This window comes from Pseudopodoces humilis, chromosome 1, assembly GCF_049639895.1.
Source record: "Pseudopodoces humilis isolate 2021_Gansu_Grassland_sample_001 chromosome 1, ASM4963989v1, whole genome shotgun sequence".
NCBI classification, from domain to species: Eukaryota; Metazoa; Chordata; class Aves; order Passeriformes; family Paridae; genus Pseudopodoces; species Pseudopodoces humilis.
The window spans coordinates 100080213-100099931 of NC_142200.1; the positions used below are offsets into that span (position 1 = coordinate 100080213).

The 19719-nt window shown below is 40.5% G+C and overlaps 1 protein-coding gene across 5 annotated transcripts in view; it reads left to right on the forward strand.

Moving 5' to 3' along the window:
• The window catches only part of HECW1 (HECT, C2 and WW domain containing E3 ubiquitin protein ligase 1), a 250224-nt gene that overhangs the window by 113809 nt on the left and 116696 nt on the right, over nucleotides 1-19719 (forward strand). For all 5 annotated transcript variants that reach the window (XM_005533197.3, XM_088060634.1, XM_088060639.1 and 2 more), the window contains one exon: nucleotides 14542-14636. In XM_005533197.3, coding sequence (XP_005533254.2) covers nucleotides 14542-14636 — 95 coding nt within the window. The remainder of the gene's footprint in view (nucleotides 1-14541; nucleotides 14637-19719) is intronic.

Genomic DNA, 19719 nt, shown 5'->3' on the forward strand with positions numbered 1-19719 from the left:
TTGAGAAGGGCAGCAGGACTGACTGACTGACATGTGGATGTGCAAGGAACAGATTACAGCTGAGATGTCTGTTTCTTTTGGAAGGAAAATGAGAAGATGTAGGTGTGGTCTCTGTCCACTGAGATCCCACTGAGTGGGAGTTTTACTGTTGGCTTTAACAAGATGAATCAGACTTTTGACAGCTAGTGAGGAAGAGGGATGCAGTCTAGATGCTGGGAAATATTTAAAGGGATAAAAATTTGTAAGCAGTTTTTGTCAAGCAGTGAACTAAAAGTTACTTAGTCCTTCAAAACACTTTAATTTTAGAAGCCACGTCTTGTCAAGACTGACATAAATACTCCTGCATGCTGGCAGCTGACTCAAAGTAGCATCTGCCAGCCTTCTCTTAGGTCATGACTGTCAATTTATGGTAGGTATATTCTCCAAGCCAGCAGAGAGGTTGAAAAATGAACCATCAAAACTGTGAAACAACAATACTGAAAATACCTCTGCCTCTTTTGGAATCTTAGGAGGGCACTCAGCAGCTGGAACTGCAGCACTATACAGATGGACAATGTATATGCACATATATATGCTTCCTTTGTCAGACCAAATTGACGTGGTAAAATTTATACTTTATGCTGGTCTTTTGCTTGGAGGTAAATTTGTTCAGCTTCAGAGCCTGCTTGAGACTTCAGATTTGGAATAAAAGTATGCTCGTAAAGAATTTCTAATTGGAAACAAAGAGGCTGAGTATTTTGTGTGCCTGAACTAGGATGGACCCATTAGTTTATATGAGCTGATGTCAGTTCACAGCAAGTGAGAGTTTAAATGTTTGGTTTTCAGACTCGAAATTCCCAGAGGTATCAGGGGAAAAAAAACAAACCTACAGGGCAATCTATTGCAAACCCATCCTGGAACTCTTATGTCTCCTTTTAAAAATTAAAAACTCAAACCAGAAGGACAGTTTGTTCCTATCCTGTGGTCTCAAAACTTCATTCTTGGCTCTGCTTAATACCTTTTCTTTTTCTGCTGTCAATACTGCTAAAAAAAGACATGTTTGCTGGTGATAATTAGTAAGAAAAATACATGCATTTACAATACATTTTTTGTGGATTCTGTTTTGACCTGGTGAGTGAACTGAAACATGTTACCTGCAAGTACTTTGTATGACCTTCGTGGCATTGTGAGTTGTGTTTTAAAACAGACAAACTACAGAATCATGGATAGGATGTGGCCTGGCTGTTTTTTTGAACATCTCTACAAATGAGATGGGTTTCAAGAGACAGTTACAGCTGCACTTCCCCTGATGGTGGTGAAACCCCACCAGAAGGTGTAAAGGAGCTCTTTGGTTACTACAACTGCAGTACATTAGGTAGAGAGAGCAGACCAAGCTTGTGTAGCAGTACATCTGTTACTGTTGTTGCATGAGATGTCCATGACCATTTGGTCTCCTTCCATAGTAGTTTTTTCCCTCTGTATGTTGGCTATAAGCACCTACAGCCAGCCAGTTAGACCAGTAACTTTCAGTCTCACTTTCTGTTCCATCCTTTTTCCTTTGTCATTACTGGGCGAGGTGCCTAATGCAGTCCAAATGCCTTGATCTCACAGTGGGATTTGTAACACCAGGAGCGACAGGGTTACAGCCCAGGAGATTTTAAACAACAGACCTGTTGGTGACTTAAGGGAAAATAAGTTTAAGGTAGATTCGAACAAACAAATACTTTAAAAGAAACTGGGAATGTAATTTTCAATTTTATTGTGACCTGGCTGATTAAAGCTTAAGTAATAAGTAGAGTTAATCCTGTGATGACCCGCTTAATCCAGTGCAATCCGGTAAGATCAGTAGAGAAGTGTGTACGTAGAGCCTCACCTCCAGAGAGGCAGACTGACCACCTGCATCATATCCCTGTTGGGAATTTATCTGTCATTGAGCTGCTAATAGGTGTTAATAATATACTTGCTAGGGCCCCCACCGAATGTGGCCATGAGCACTGCTTTGTAGCAGAGAATACTATTCTCCTGTACCTGTAGAACTGCCATGTTGTTATGAAAACTGGCTTATGGAAAGACTAGCAAAGAAGTGAAGTGCAGAGTCAGAGGGAGTGCAGCAGCCACCAGGCACACACCTTCAGAGGACAGACAGGCTGCCATTTGTGTAGGGCCTTGTGATCAGTAGGAACTAACAATGATTTGGAAACCATTTTTTTTGCAGTCTCCCAATGTACATCTTGATATATTTTGCCAGAGACTAAACCTTCCTAGTATGCAGTATCTTGTCTGTGTATCTTGTGATACTTAGGATTCTTTGTCCCCTTATTTGTTGAAATTTCCATTCCTTTTTACTCCAGCAAATGTTAGAAGATAGTAATTTTTTGACCTGCATAAATGCAGCATCTATTTCATAGTAACTTGTCCCCTACAGTTCCCTATTTTTATTGGACTTGTAATCGAATGTACTCATCCAGTGTGCTCAGCATTAGATTCACTGGTCTTTTTACAGTCACAGTATTTTATCTTGCCCTTCAACCTACTGTAAACCATTTGTAGCCCCTTCTTTTTACCAGTATCAAGTGAGATACTTTTGGAATTGCTGGACTTTAAAACATCATGTTTCATTTTGTGACTACAACAATTTTCTTCCCTAAGTATTAGTTTGTAAATAAATGGTGAACAGGTGTTGGTATCCTAGAAAAGAAAAAAAAAAAATTGATGTTGAAATAGGAGATTGCAGAGGAAGCTCTAAATTGTGAAGTAATAATAGGTATAATACCTCTTTCCTAGCAGCCTTTTGATCTTTTCCTTCTTGATCATTTGTGTTTTGTCTTATAAGTTCCCAAGAAAATTAACAGCAGGCACCGTAGTAGTGGCACCTAATCAAAAAGCCCTTGTGAAAAGGAGTTTTCTGAATGGGTGAGCATCCACACATGAGCCCTCTCAAGCAGTGGTACATGGGAGAGGACCTCTGGTGGCACTATTTTAAAGAAATAAGGCCAGGTTTTTATCCATCATTCCTAGATGCAGCACAGCTTTTGCAAAAGCATCACAATGACTTGTTTTCACCAGCCAGTGTCATGGCTCACAAGGCTCTGTGAGAACCAAAGGATGTGACCATGCTTTCTCTACCAATGTTTTTTCTGCAAATGGAAGGAAGATAGGCCCTGTTGTTGTAAAGCAAAGCATTTTTAAGGCTAAAAGGAGAATAGACGGAAAATACCCATACCTCAGCTGGCACAAATCTTTTATTCAAGGCTCAGGGTTCTGAGTGGGTGAACTCAATTAATTATAAATGGTTCAGCTTTGTAAACAGGAGAACAACTCTGTGTTGTGAAGATACAGAAGTCTCTTTTCTTCTGTTTAATTAATGCTTACAAGACCTACACAGGTAAGTCTTTGGTGTACTAAGAAAAAAACCTCAAAGCACAATGTTTTTCAGAACAACTGAACTTTGGGAAATCTTGGTCAGTGGGCAATTACAGTGCAGGGCTGTTAATCTCACCCTGTATTTAATACAGTAAGAAGAATTTAAAGTAGAATATTGTTTGTTGCTGTTCGTTTCCTTTCTGTAAAGAAGGAAAAAAATGTGGAAAGGAATAAAATATTTTTAAGATGGTGAAACCAGGAACTGGTGTGCCAAAGATGTCGAGCTCCACTGCACTGTTCTCATGCTGTGACTGTCTTCTGCCTTTGGTAGAGTTACAGTGCCAAAACTCAGGTGCAGCTGTCCTCTTTTTCATCTCACACTAAGTAGACCTATTACATGCCTTGCAAATAAGACCAGATAATTCCAAGATGAAGGAAGATGTCTGTGCCTCCCCTTGTGTTGCTTTCTTGTACATTTCCTTGACTTAAATGCCACAGCCTGAACTACAGGCCTTCATTTTGGTCTTCCATATTTTAAAAATTATTCTCTTCCAAAACTGTCCTTAGGTAGTTCTGCTCTGAGTTAGAGTCCAGATAGGGAAGAGTCTGAATTGTCATACGTGCCATCATGTCCTTCTTGGTACACATAAACGATTACTGGCTGTCTAAGAGAGTTTCACTATCTCTCTTCTTATTCTTCTCTGTGAGCACTTATTTCAATCAAAAGGAGCATTTTGATGATTTCTTTCGCTTGTATTAGTGTGTTTGCACTATGACAGCAATGAACAGTCTTTGCTGTATGATGAATAATTCCCTTAGTCACTCAAAATTAGTTCTGTAATTTGATGATTAGAAGTAGTAGCAGCAAGAATAACGTGCTTAGTGTAGTGGGTAACTGAAACCATTCAAGCATTAGAAAACTGCTTCTGTAAGCATTTTGAATTTTCATTCCACCATCTTAAATTGACCATTTTTTGCTTCATTTTCATGGAAATATTAGGCTAAAATTAATTTAGATATGAGTAGAGAGAAGGACTGTGTGCATATTGAATTATGATAAGAGTATTAAAATAGAAAAACAGCCCTTATTATTGCAGGTAGTGGTGCTAAGGTCTTGCATTCTCTTTTACATCAACTGCAAAGGATTTTTTCTGGGTAACAGTCAAATCTTGTTTCTCAAGGAGTTGATTGCCAGACTCTTTTTGTGTACTGCTTGGCACATGCTTGACTGACTGTAATAGCTCCCAATCAGCAAGATCGCTGAGTTTTAATACTGCATGGTCTGGCTGCAAAAAACATAAACTGTTGTTCTAAGGCATTCTTATAGGGACTGAGGAGATTTGAGAAATGTGAAGAGATAGAGCTTCTGGCTGGCAGAGTTGGCAGAGTAACCAGAAAGGAGGTAACATGTTAAGAGGAGCTGGGGGAATGGTGAACACCAGGATGGTTTGTTTTGGCACTGGTCTTCAAAGGTAACTTTCTTGGGGGAAAAAACAAAGACTGACTCAAGGGAATGTTCTGTTTCTGGGGTGAAATTCAGTTATGTTTCTCAGACTGCGATTTCAGATCAGCTCAACAAGTGCCATAGCAGATGCTACTAATGTAAATGAAAACATGTATCATCCCTGATTTCCTCCTAATTGGCCAGGTTTGGAGTTGCAAGGTATCCCTTTTCATGTTGTCCTCTGCCATCACAAAGCAAGCACTGGGTAAAGTTATGGTTTATGCCCTCCTAAATACTAATTGTTGATCATAAAGCCGATGTAATTTTCTGCTTCTATAAATCCAAAGGTACACTCGTGTTTTGAGATCAAGGAGAATGAAAACATGCTGTGATGGAGAGGGCCTTATTTGAGGCACTTCGCTTCTGAAGTTCATGCATTATCTCTTGCTTAAGGCTGTGCCTGAAGGCATAATCCAATCATATGTATTTAATTAAGACTTTAAGCTACAGTTGCCCTGGTAAAAGCAGAGAGATGATGGTTCAGAGGCATCTGCTTTATGAGGCAGTTAAGGCAGACATAATACCTGAAAGCCTAAAGGCTATATTGCAATAGGGGCCACTGATAAGAGCTTGCTTCATCTGGGACACCCCATTGGCTGTACATCCAAGTGAAGAGAGGGGAGAGGTCCCCAGCTCTGCCCATCCCCCCTCTTTGGTGGAGCTGTGCATTACTGTACAGAGTTTATACTGTTGTCATCTCTGAGTCACCTTCACAGTGCCTCTGATGACACTCAGAATGAAGCTTGGGGTGCCAGTGTAAACTCATTTTCTGTCTGTTTATCTTGTGATTTAATATATATTGGTGTAAATTAAAACACAGTTTGACACTGTATTTCCAGTTCAGATTATTTTCCTGAATATGTCTGTGACTAATGTAGCTAAGGGGCCACTACTACAGTGAAATAGATGGCTTTCTGCATGAGAGGCAGAAAGTGCTCACTTCCAGAGTACTGAAGGCATAGAGATTTTTTGTTAACTATTAAATTTTGATAAAGAGCTGTTGAATCCATTGTAACCAAGATGATGAGCCATTTTGAAACAAGTGTTGTTTAAAAACTTAGTCTGTTGTAATTGTTGCATTTCAGAAGTAATTTTAGATCATCTCTCTCAAATAAGATGAGCCATGTGTTAGGTTTTGCCTGCAGTGTTGATTTTCATGCAACGTGTGCGAGTGCTAAGGACCAGAGAGCAAACTTTAGGCATGTTATTCAGTTATTATGGACTCAACAATCACACAGCTAAAGTACTTTGATGATCGCAAGTTTTTTCTCAAGTAAATTGCTTGCTTGCTAATGCTTATGATGAAAAAGTTATCCTTAAGCTGATTTACATAAAAACTTCAGATGCCTGTAGGCTCTGGAATTTCATTAAAGTCTCAGTTCAACCCTTGTAACTTGCTGTTTGCAATAACTAAAATGTATCTCTCAAACAGCCTTTCTTTCTCCTGATGAAAGACAGGTAAATTGTTACAACCCTCCCATTACCAGCTCTCATTCACCCAAACTGGTGCCTATCAGTCCTTTCTTTACAACAGTCCATAAAGGCAGCACAGATGGATATCACTGTTGGGTTAACTGTAAGTAAATAGATTAAATTCTTGCCTGTTCTGGGCTGAATCCTGCTGTCCTTTTCCATATGAAATAAATACTTCTTTTGGTTTAAATGGCATGAGAGATGACTCACTGCCAGCAATGGTAAGGCTGTGTCCTTGTCTTTTTCTGCCCCCAGCCCCCTCCCCCACTCTCTCTGAAGATAGTTTTAGGAGGAAATTATTATTTTCAAGATTATGAAATATTGGAGCAAACAAAATTTCAAGTTCGCTACCCTCATTACACAATAAAAGTTAAGAATTGGGGTAACAGTTGCAGAATCTGCGCCGACAAAAACTGCAGGTTCTCTTCCCAGCTACAATAGGGCTAAGACAACTTTTTATTATAGACATTTAGCATCTTTAGCTACTGTGTGGGCACTGGCATCCTTCCACTGACCTTTCCTGTTATGGCTATCTATGGAAGCTTTGACTTGATCTACTCTGCCTCAGTCTACCTGCCTCAACTCCAGTTGTCAATCTAAATGCCAGATTTACTGGGCACTTGGTGGTACAGTCCTTATCCATGATGTACTGGACTATCATGAAGGATGCTGGACAGCTGCAGATTTTAATGCATTCCAACTCCTGCCTGTCTGGAGAGAATTTTAGCGAGCAGACTGACCTTAGATCCCATTGCTGTGTCCCTGTAGTTGCTTAATTGGGAGCTTGAATACAAGAGCCCCTGTACATGCACTGTGTTCCCACTGTGAAGGCAGCTCATTTGTTCTAGCAAGACTGAAGCAGTGCTCTGCTGCCTGCTCCCCTCAGATCCTTGTCTACCCAGACCTATGAGTACCATAAAGCACAGTGTTTTTTTCTTCACCATTTAACCTGGTTTCATCCTCGCTCCCGTTTCCCACCTTATACTTGTAATACCCCCAGCCACCTCTGTCTCTTCCTTCAAAAGGGGTCAAATTGGGAATGGATTCATATTCTCCTCCTTCATGCTGCTTGGATACTGGGGAGATACCCAAAGATGCAGTCCTCCTGTTTCCAGATGTTGCACAGCCAGGGGAAACTTAGATCTGTATTGCAGTATTGCAGAAAAAACTTGTTTTACTGCCAGTTTGGAACATGCTCAGCACAGCTAGGATTTCCTGGGCATTTAGATGGTAAAATCAAAGATATCTCAAATAAGCATATCAAACTGAATTTTTTAGAGAGGCTTATAAGTTAGATGAATTTTAATGCACTTTTACAGGAACATGAGGAGATATGGAATAGAAGTCACTATATTAAGCACATATTAACTTGGGGGTTAAAAAAAAAAGGTCTTCAGAAATTTTTCATGGGTGAAAACACCATGGTTTTTCCTTATCCTCAGCTACAAATTTCTGGATGAAATTTTCTTCCTGTGTCTGTCTGAAGACATGAGGCGGACATCCAGCACACAGAATTTTATTCCAAATGTATGTGTATTTGAAAATGTAGAAGCATCTGCAAACAAGGTTTATAATGAAAAATGTCAAACAACTTTCATAATCAGCAATGCTGGATGTACTGCCTGTATGGAGAAATACATAAAAGTGCTGAAATGTACAAGCACACATCCATTCCAGCTGCTAGCATTCTATAGTAATGAGTCTTGCCAATAGGACAGTTTTTATGAGGGCAGCACATAAGCAGCAGCCTATTGAAATTAGATCTTAAAATTAGTATGTTTTCCCTGAACACCATTTTACAGAGCCACTTTCTTGTATCTGTCCTGCTGTAGAAACTCCTAGATGCCTTTATTTTTCATAAGGCAAACATGGTGTGATTTTGTCTCCGGCTCAGGAGTCCACACCTGCAAATCTTCCCAGCACAGCCATGGGTAAGCAAATCACTTCCTATGAACAGCATAGTTATAGAGGTGGATTGTACAAAGCTAGACTCAAATCAGTACAGTATGGAGCTTGCAACACTGAGGGCTCAAATAGGTGAAGTTAGGACAGGGGACGTTGGACCACTGAATATGAAGATTTGTGACTACACATTTGTTATTAGTGTAGTAATTTCCCCTACTACTCTTGTCATGGCAGGTAGCTGCTTAATCAAATTATCAAGAAAAGGAAATAAAAGTGAAAGTCAATAGGGGAGAGTATCTGCAGATCAATGGAACAAAGAATTGATGATACAATAAATGATAATAATCAGCTCTCCTGTTATAAAGGAGATAACTCCAGCCCTCAGTGTGCAACCCGTGGGAAGGAACAGTGCGCAACAGCTTCTGAAGATAAAAGAAAATACAAAATCATCTTATCTGTTCTTCAAATATCAGTTACAACTGCAAATGCTGAAATACGTTATTGGTGCAGAATTGAAGTTATTTGAATGTTCTAATTGTGCATTTCTGAATCTTGACAAGTGTGGATTTTTGGCTTAAGCTAAAAATTGATTAGAAATTTTCTGAGTGTTCTGCTTGTTTTTGAGCTTAGAGTTTCCTTGCAAATGTTTGTGCCTCAAATTGCTGGTATGTACCGGTCAGCCTTAATTCTGGCTCCAGATAATTCTTTCTTTCTTGCTGGGAAACGTTATAGTTATCTAAAAGGTGAGACTATAAAATCTCAAGTCTTGCAGTTTCTCCTAAGAAGCCTGTTAAGTGTTTGTGCACATTGAATACAGAGGAAGGAAAAAGTCATCAGAAAATTGGAAGAAATTCTCAATGAGGGTTAAAGATACACATCTGTTTACACCTTGTTTGGTTACTAAACTGTTAGTTGTCTAAAAACTGAGGTGGTTTTGGAAAGCCATAGGTGGTTGTGATACTAAACAAATACTGTGAAACAGGTGCAGTCTAGAGCTTAAGGAAATACATGGTCCATAGGCAGCTGAGTAGCAAACCAACTTGATGGCTGTAGTGTCACCACTGCATGTTGGAGACAGCCAATGCCTGGAACAGACAGTTTTTCTGATAGAGCACCAGAAATAAGAGTAATTGTTTGCATGGAGCAGCAGCAGGCCAACATGATGGAAATAAAAGTACCATGTATCAACACCATAAGTACAAATTAGATCTGCCAGTAATAACTTTACCTTTTGTCTTTGTTACGAGTATTAATTCTTTGTTGACAGGGCAGGTACAATATTGTGAGAAACTACCTAAATTTATCTAAAAACTATTGATGCTTAGGGAAAGGCCCATGCTGATGCAGGAATGCTGGGTTTCACCTCTTTGTGTTGCACTATTTACCTGCTCTCTACACTTCCAGTGATATTCATAAAGAGGAGATGGGCACTGAAGGCAGCAGCAGGTAGAGAAGGGAGGTCATTCATGAGAGGTGGACATGAAGTGCACACCAGGTTTCACAGGTTGCTGCTGATACAATTTATACATTGTGCTGGTCCATGATGCCAGGAGGCCTCAGTGACTCTTCTTCAGCTTTGACTTTCTTACTCTTTCCCTGACTGCCTTTCCTTGCTTTGTTTCCTTTTCCCTGCTTTCCTCTCTTTTAGTCTCTTTAGTCTTGTTTACATAGTTGTAGTCTCTCTGCTTTCTCCCCTGTCCCATTCTGTGCAGTGATTTTGTTATAATCTCAATCCTCTCCTCCCCTCAAGGACATTGCTTAGTCACTTAGTTCTGCATATAAACTGCCTTTAATCTCTCTCTGTTTTGGCTTCTCATTGTAATTCCTTGTCCTGTTTTTTTCATATGCTTCTCCCAGTTTCCCATTGTATTCAAACAGTTCTCCCCCTCCACTGACTCATAGACTTCACTTCTAGAGATCACCGGGGCTACTTTAATTCAGGATGGTCCCACAGTGATTTGATTGTAGCACACCATCATATATTTGTTTATTCCACTTCTGCCTCCTCTCTAGGGAAAACTTTATGACTCATAACTTAATTGCTTTGCTGTCTGCTTTGGTTCACTTGGTTCCCAACTACTTACCAGAGACAGCTACCTTTTCATTACTGGTTTTGACACCTTTCATTTTTTATGCACAATGTTTGCCCAAAAGAGGAACAACAGCTCTTTTAGTAATAGATTGAATTGATCAAAAATGACTCAGTTTTTAAGACCGGCATTACTTTCCTGAGAGGTTTTTACAGCAGTGAGAAATGTCTACCTAATGTCTAGTCACCTCTGCTATTTAGCTGAAACAAAAAGTGTCATGGGAGTAAATCACAGCAAGCTTGTTGAAGTGCCCCAGGTGCATCTCACACTCCTAGCAAACACCAGCTGACGTTTCCTGCCTCCCCCAAAGAATATTGTCTTCCTTGAAACACTCATTAGGGTGTTCCAGGGTTTTTTTATCTCAACAAGAGAAGCTGCATAATCTTGGCAGAGCTCTTTTTTTATATTTGAAAAAGAAATCCACCTTTAAGTGAAAACTAAGCCTCTGAGATCAGATTGACCTTAGTAAGCAAGGAATAGAGAATTAATTATAAGATCAAGTGAACTGTTGAGAAGACATTTAAGGCAGTTTTGAAAACTCTGAAGGAATGAGGAGATGAGTAGGAATGGAAATATTTTAAAGGGAAAGGATTTCAAATAAACCAACAGGACAGATAACACTGACAGAAATGTGACTGGAGGGTGGGAACAAGGAGGCCTCTTGGAGACTTTCAACTCTCAATACCTCCGGCTGCAATTCATTAGCAGACCCTACTAAATTTTGTCTCCTCTTCAGCTTCATAAGGAATCAAGGGTTTCCAGGGGCTGGATGGTTGCAGAGGCAGTATAGTGCAGTCCAGTTAATTTGCAAAACTGATTTGGTAACTGAAATAACTCAGGGCTTTGATAGTGAAATCATTTTTGTGAAATTAACTTTTTTTTCTTTGTAGGGATGTAGAGGGATGAAGCCCCATGGCAGAGTTTCTTTGGCAAAAGTCAAACTTCTCAGTGCTTTCCTCTGAATAGAGAGTGGTCTCTGTGGTGTCCAGGGATGTAGTACATCTCAGTTCCACCCCCTTCCTTGTAATTTGTGTGACCCACACAGGTGCTTGGTGCAAGGAGGAAAACAGAATCTCCGCTCCTGTTGCCTGGTTCTGATAATCTTGTTTTACTGTGCCTTGAGGGCCTTCTATTGGGGCGTATTTTTTGTGCATCTGTAATAGTTAGAGTGGTGAATGAAACCTTTGATGTTCATTAATCATCACCTTTACCACTGCTGGATGAATGGCTCCAGCTGTGCCACTGTTTTGGATTGGGTGTGACACTTGCATCTCTCTGGTTGCTTTCTTGCAGTTTGAAGTTTTATGTGGGCAGTTTGGTTGCAAATTAAATTAGAAATAGTAATGTGAAACTGAGAGGAACCTGTAATAACCACATGGTTCTTTCCAAATACATATTCAGTCATCTAAGTTATCCTTTGTCCTTGAAAGTGGTACTGATATCCAGATTAACTACATATGGACATATTCTCTCCTTCCATTCTCTCTCATACTTTCAGTTTAATTGAATGGATTATTTTAAAATTTTCCTGATGTACATGGTAACTGATTTCCTACTTGTCAACCTGCGACAAGATATCCTGCTGTGGGGCCTGTTAGCTTGTCATACAAGCTAACACCTGAAGTTATATTTTATTAACTACAAAAGTTAATTTATTTTTTTTAAGGATTCTCTTTATTCTAGCTCTCAATATTCAATGCAAACTGTAGCTAAAAATCTCCAGGGGAGAAGAAAATTAAGGTTGAATAATTGGTGAGAACTGCATGTTTTAGCTATTGTGATATCCTCAGCTTTTGCTGTCCACTCAGTGAGTAAATGAGTTAGCTGCTGAGCTGTTAAAAGTCCTGTAGAGAAAATTACAACGTGAAAATACAATCTGGACTTGCAGTTTTTCTGTCCCACAGGCTCATCCAGCTTTTTTTGCTGCCGAAAGGAAACAACTGCTGCTCCCAGGTGCAACAACAGGGTCAACTTGCTCAGCTGCACTGACACCTCAAGTAAATCTCTTGAAGCTGCACAATTTCATTTGAGGGTATAGTTATGAATTCAACCCCAGGATGGGCCCCACAACCCCTCGTGGAGGTGCTGAAGGACTCTGTATTCTGTTCCAATTCTTATGGAATGCTGTGAAGTAAATGGGACACATGTACACATTGTGAATATAGTGGGAGAGGTTGTATTTTCACTGTATGAGCAGAAACGTGCACCTGGTTGTCTCGTGAAGAACAGGCTGTGGGGATGGAAAATATGGTCACAGATTTAGTGCGCTGGCACTGTGCTTCTCATCGATGGGCTGCACATTCCTGCAGCACCCCTCAGGTTTAGGGGACTGGGAAGCCACCTGAAAGAAATCGAGTAGTGCTTGAACTACTTGGGAACCTCACCTCTTTGCTTTTCATTTCCCAAGTGACATGTGAAAGTTGGGAAGTCTTTACACTTCTAAAATTATTTGGTCTTTCAAAAAATACCAGGATTTCTCTTTCTACTTATGTTTCTGTGTAGGTATCAGGGTAAGCAATTCAGGTCTGTGGTTTTGAGGGTCTCTACCACTTTTCATGTCTCAGGTTTTGCTTCCACCTATGTTGGGGTTCAAGCAAGGCTGGTACCCTGGCTGGAGCCAGCATGGCAGCTATTCCCAGCTGCTCAGTCCATATCCCACTGCATCAATGTGATGGATGGCGAAAATGCCGTTTATTGCAGGAGAATTTGACCTTTTATAACCTAGGGTCATACTCCCATCTGCTCACGTCACACTTAAGTGCTATTGGCTAATTACAGAAGGTTTTACTATCCTAACAGAGAGGGGTTTTTGCTAACTTTCCGTTACATCCCGAAATCTTCGGCATCGCCGGGCCTTAAACTACAACACACCTGAAGTGCTACACAGTTGTTTCTTCGATCTACGAACAGCAGATCACAGCACCATAATCTGTGGTCATAGTCTCAGCTTTTAACATTTTTTGTTACAGCTGCAGTGATTTGAGTAATTTTGTTACTGGTATTAAAATGGCAGTGCAATTTGTATGTTAAAACAGGTAAATGGCATTTTTTTATTGTTTTCATACGTAGGCACTGTAGTTACAGTGAGCGTTTTTGTGGCTCTGCTGGAAAAGGCTGGTGTTTTCTCTGAGCTACAGCAGCAGTTGCAAAGCAAGGTCTTAAGGAAAATCTTGGAACAGATGAACATTTCTATGTCATTATCCAATTAAAACTAGAAGATGTGAAAGCTGCTTTTATTTAAACAGGCATTTTTCAGATCCCACAAACATACCTGTTACATATGTAACACTGCATAATTGCAGCACTTAGGCACATTCCAGGCCAGTTCACATCTAGTTTACTGTGGAAGAAAATTCTTGCATGCCAGCAGGCATGCCAGGATGAGCTCCAGCAAGTCACCAGTTCCAGGCAGGTAGGCAAATAGCAGCACTTCGCATCTGTTCGTAGTCACAGACCAACACAGAAGCTGGCTGGAGCTGTCTTTCCTTCTTGCAGCAGACAAGAAAGTGGGTTGTAAGGGGCTGATTAACAAGAAGGTGTTTTCACTTCTGTGCCTCAATACAGTTAGTGAGATGAGTTTCCCTCAGTATTATTTATTTGAATGTCGATGCATGTGGCGAAAAGCAGCACTATGAGTGCCCAAAATCATGAGCTTTCCTGTGTTCCTTGCCTAATTTAAATCTTTAGAAGTCAGTGGAAATACACTAAGGCAGGGTCTGGCAGTACTCTGCTATTCCTGAAAATGCTTTAATGTAGTAACTGGCAGAGCAGTTAATCTGTGGAGAGCCATGTCCATGCCCTGACCAAGGCCAGAGCAAATTGGCACACTGAAATCTGACAATGAGCAGCTATGCAATCCTGTCCTAAGGAAGTTTCTCAATTTCTGCACATTAGTGCTTGGTATGTCTGAACAAGGAAGATTTATATGTCTCTACTTTTTTCTTCCAAATGGATGCTGAACAGGTGCTCTAAGGTCTGTCTGTGGTAACTTCTGCTCAGAAGAGCTTTGGATTTTAACTGTTTTAAATCCATGAACCAAATTCTAAATTTCACCCTGGCAAAGGTGAAGATCAGAGGCAGGAGGTATCCTGTTTTGCCATCCAGACAGAATGAACCAATTGCAATTTAACTGCTTGCCAGCCTTATGCCTGTGAGCTGCAGCTGATCACGCAGATTACCCCTGGCAGTTTTTCTAATGCTAAATATCCCTTGTGGGTTTTTTTTTAGCTGAAACAAAGATCTGTTTCAAGTATTACCATGGTGTGAGTGGAGCACTACGAGCCACGACTCCGAGTGTGACAGTGAAAAACAACGCAGCTCCTGTAAGTTATGCTGACATTTTATTTTTTCCATGTATGTTCAGTTGCTTTCTCAGCCTGCTTTATATGTCTTTATATCAAAATTGAACATAATATTTTCTCTTTATTGTATTGTGATACAGAGAAAAGGGTAGTCTTTCCATGAAGATGTAGGTTTGTATACCAAGAGAATGTAGATTCAGCTCTGAATCTGTCACTGATAACCTCTCTGATTTGGGCCAAGTCCCACATCCTAGCTATATCCTGTTCTGTATAGTTGTCTTCTCTCTACTGGGGGTGGTGAGATTTGGGTGATATCCCTAGAGAATTTGGGATCCTTGGACAGTAAATACAGTAAGTGTCGAGAAAGGGAAAAGACTTTCCCCTTCTAAAGTGCTTTTTTCAAAATGAGGATTTTCACAGCAGTTCCTCTGAGTTCCAGGAACAAGCGCACTGTCACATGCCCCATCAGTGGTAAGAAGTGGGCACTCAGGACCTGATCTATCAAAGGACCGAACATCATTTTTGACAGATTGAGGCTTCACTGAGGGCAATTTTGATTTGCTAGAGCCTAGCAAAGCTCTGTGGCTTAGATAGCTCTAAAAAGCTATATATCTTGTCTGGTATTGGGAAATTTTATCACCCTGAGACTGAAACATCTTTTAGAAGCCCACAAAGAGACTTGATGACCTCCAAAGCTTGTCTGGCCCTGCTGACAGTGTTTTACTGCCTGCCAGGCTTGGCAGAGACCTGCATGAGCCGAGGAGTTCTATTCCAACCAGCATAAGAAAAAGACTACTTCAGATATTGTTTAATCTGGAAGATGGGTTCAGAAAAGAACAGGAAAGAACTGCCTTACTTGTGGGTTTATGTAGGTTTCAGTGGGCATCACTGAAGCTTAATTTTTTAGCCTTTTTTTTTTGGTGGTGTTTGTTTACATTGCTTTTGTTGTTGTTGCTTTTTTTGGTGTGGGTTTTTGTTTTTTTTCCCCCAGTCCAAATTTAATATTTCTAGAAAGGCTGAAAGTCTCCCATGCTGTGTGTTGGCTGTATCTGATTCCACCAAAGCCGGAAAGGATTAATTTTTTCACCCTTGAGCATGAAAAAACTTTTGGTGGTTTCTTTGCCTTCTTTTGATGCACAATATAGCTGTACACTAGATGCTGGATAGGGACTGCTGGCACATCCTTTAGAACTAAAAGGCATTCACGTCTCATTGTGCCTTTCTGACGTGATCGTGGTGAAGCCATTCATCAGTTTTAGAACCTGGAGAATTTCCTTCAGCTGTCTTCAGAAGAACATTAGGATGTGGCCTTGGATATCTTCATTGTGAGGGATGCTGAAAAATTCTTTTTAGCCTGTAGTGAGTTACGTCTTGTAGCCTCAGGACTTGTTGCTGATTTCCCAATTGTTCTAATTTGGTGGGATAATGTCTCTTGTTGATTTAGTCCCTGTCTTCTCTGAAAGGTAAGCCAGCCAACCAAGGCAATAAATACCATCAGGCTGAGAAATTATAATTTGTTTTTACATTATTCCCATCCATGTCTTAGACCTGAGTTGGAGCAACTGCACACATTTTTCAGGTTTAGTATGGAAGGGTTACTGTTTCATTATTAAGTATGAGCAGTATGTATGAAATTAGTAGAAGAATGTCTGAGGACCTGTGCCCTTGTAATATGCAAATAGGTAAATCTTTCTAAGTTCTTTAGCTGAGACTTTTACATACATATTTATGTATACATATTACATACATATTTACATAAATATTACATGTATGTAAATAAACATATTACATATGTGTTTATGCAAAATAAATAATACATGTATGTAGTAAACATATTACATGCATATTTATGTAAAACAGCCATTTACTTTCTGCCAAGGCAGGATTTGCATTTAAAAGAAAATCCTCTTCAAGCAGTACTCATGGTCTTCATAAAAATCAGATGAGGACTGCCTATTATGACCTTTAGTTGAGTATACTGTACACAACTAAAAACCAAAATATGATTAAAAGTGGTATCAGATAATGGTTTTCTGTTTAAGGACACAACCAGTGTCCTTGGAAATAGCATTCTTTTTCTGTAATCTTCTTTTCCTGCCTTTCTGGGTTTCAAAATAGCCTGTGTGGGTTTTTTGCAGACCAGAAAGGCCAGCAGTGTTGTAGGTGCAGCATCTTTGTCTGTTTTCTTCTTCCTTGTTTTGCTGTATGACTTATTTGGTTTATTGTAAGGCAAATACTAAGGGAAGACAACAAAAGCAATGTAATGGCAGCAAAGGTTATGCAATATGAACTAGGATGGACCCTCCTGTATGAGTGCAAAGAGGAGGAAAAAGTGCTATAGATTTGAAAATTCCTTCAGAGTTTGGAGAAAAATACTGGGCTGACTCTTGCCTGTGTGAAGGCTTTCAGCTAAGTGTGATCCTCCAAATTCCAGTCCAGATGACACCATCAGATGTCTTTCTCCATCTGTCTCTCTGCAGTACATGTCCAACCTTTATTACTGAAGTATTTGAATATTTTATAGCATCCAGTACCATTGGCAAGGGGTGTTACTCCCACTGCACAGGTGGGGAAAGGGATAACAAGGGATTTGCCCAGCCCTACTCTTTTCTTGGTTCTTGTGGGCCTCAGCACTATAAAGTACAGACATTATTTCTAGAATTGCACACACTCACCTTTGACTGTGATTTCAGTATTTTGTGCAATCAGTCAAGGGCTGTGACAGTCTAGCACCATGCCTGTAGCTCATCTGAGATCCCTGACACTTCTTACCATAGTGAGATTTGACACACAGGGCCCTTCTTGATGGAAGGGGATGTATCAAATTCCTCAGTTGTTTTCATTGCTCCAGTGGTTCAGAGCACTGCCCCAGGGTGCTGGGCATGGCATTTCTTACAGTGCTGACAAAAGCTGTGGTCTTCTGACTGCTGTGGCCTCGCTGCAGAGAGGGCCTCTGCTGCTCAGAGGAAGCTTTCTTCAGATCCTGGGACAGCTTCCTGCACATCTCACAGAAGCCATCCTGTGGTCTGTGCTTAGAAATTTACTCTCTAATGCAGCCAGCAGGAGTTTCAGCAGTGGCTGATGGACCTCAGTGTATTAGAAAAAATAGCTTTACAAGGAGATAATCTCATTACGGATCCTACTGTGGGTGTCAAGACTGAAGTTTTTTGAAACCAATAAGAGTTTTGCCATTGTAATGACATGTCAAAAGTTCACTGACTCTTAGGCTTTCAGTAGAGGGACAGAGGGAAGGAGGCTTTGTGTTTTTGACATAAGCAAACCTTTTTGTTTGGCACAGCTTAGCGAAAAGATCCAGAGCAGGTGTCCTTTGAGAAGCAGCATTTGGGGACAGGTGACCTTCTGAGGACAGTGTTTTTACTGCTTGTGCTAGCTCATCTGCAGCTGATGCCAGAGCCACCCGAGTGGGTTCTGTCCAAGCCTCCAAGTGCGTGGCAGCTTCTGCATCAGGGGCAGCAGCTGGCATATTGGCTGCTTGGTGTGTGTCCTGTCAACGAGTCTGAAAATACTGATAACCAGCAGTATCCTAACACCACAACTTAAAACAACAACTGAAAAAACCCTCCATTGTCTGTCTGACTGCAGTTTGCTGCAATTGAAAAGGGAAAAGAAGCTGGAAGTAGTCATGCTGGGGGCTGCAAGCGGTTGCTATTCTTGTTCACGCGCTGCTGAGACTGTCTTTAACTGGCAGTTGAAAGGAATCCCGCTTCCAAAGGGGAAAGAAAGCTGCTGTGTAAGTTGGATGTCTTTGTACAGCACCAGTGGTGCTTCAGGCTGAGTAGCATCTCACATTTCTTGTCTTATGAATGTTCTGCTCCATTTGAGTTTATCTCCTTACGCTGTAACCCAGTTGTTAGAGCTGCCTTGCCTGCTGATTAGGATGCCCTGCAGTTCTTTGGTTGGTGAAAAGTCCTGTCACATTTTATTGCCTGTGAATCATCAAGCTTGAATATCTGGGAATGAAGGGCTGTGCATTTTGGCCAATTCATATATGGCAGAAGCTTAAATGTGAATTTGGGACATCAGGTAGGCCTGGGGATAATGACGGTAAAAAAGAGCACCTGCAATTCTGGAAAAAAAAAAAAAAAAACAACAATGGAATATCCTAGTTGGCTCCTTTTTTTCTGGACTAGTGGAAAGCAGTGTTGTTTGTGCACAGGAATTTATACTACTAAAGGACAAATGTGACCATGGTATGGATGAGCAAACAGTTTTCTCAGTAGAAAAGAACATTTTCACAACATCTGGAATGTTCCTGTATTTGCTACTCTTCATTTATTCATAATATTGTCACCACTGATTCAACTTCACATCAGACTTTGTTGCAGAAAGAAATACGGGTTACAGCCATTAATTCTAGCAATAGGGAGGTGTTATCCTGTTAATATAAAAATGATTTAACCTGAACAAGGTTTTTCTCCAGTAAAATAAAACTGGCATGAGAACAGCATGCAGAAGAAAGAAGAACCTTTTTCCCTAAGAGTTTATAGCCTAAAAAGATGAATTGGATACATCACAATTAAAAGGCAGTAAGTGGAGAATCAATGCTTTAGCCTCAGGACAAATGTCTTCACTAAATTGGGAGCATTCACTAACTGTGTATTAGATGCAAAGAACCTCAGCTGATTGGATCTCTGGAGCTTTCATGCCACTGTTTCTGTCTCACAGATCGTGTGTAAATTGGAGCTGATTGTTGAAAGAGACCTTCTCTGTGTTGTGTTTGTGTGGAAGTGCTGCCTCAGCTGGGTTTCCCACAGCAGGAATTACTGCTTGATAAGCTGCTGCTATTTGGTGTTGACTGATCATTCCTGAGGACTTCCTGCTGTAAATATTTGCATTATGTGCTGGCACGTCAGAGCGTGGGCTGCTGAGGAATGTTTGATAATGATGGATTCTGCTTTGTTTCCATGCATGTACTGCAAGACAGGATTTTATGAGAGTGTGCACGTACAAGCAGCAGTAGCTCTCATTCTATTGGAAAGCTGGAATTTATAACCTCACCTGTGTCTTCTTTTTCACTTCATGTCTGATTCTGTGATAAGTGAGTTTTAAAACTGTCCACATTTCTGGGACATTGCTATGGAAC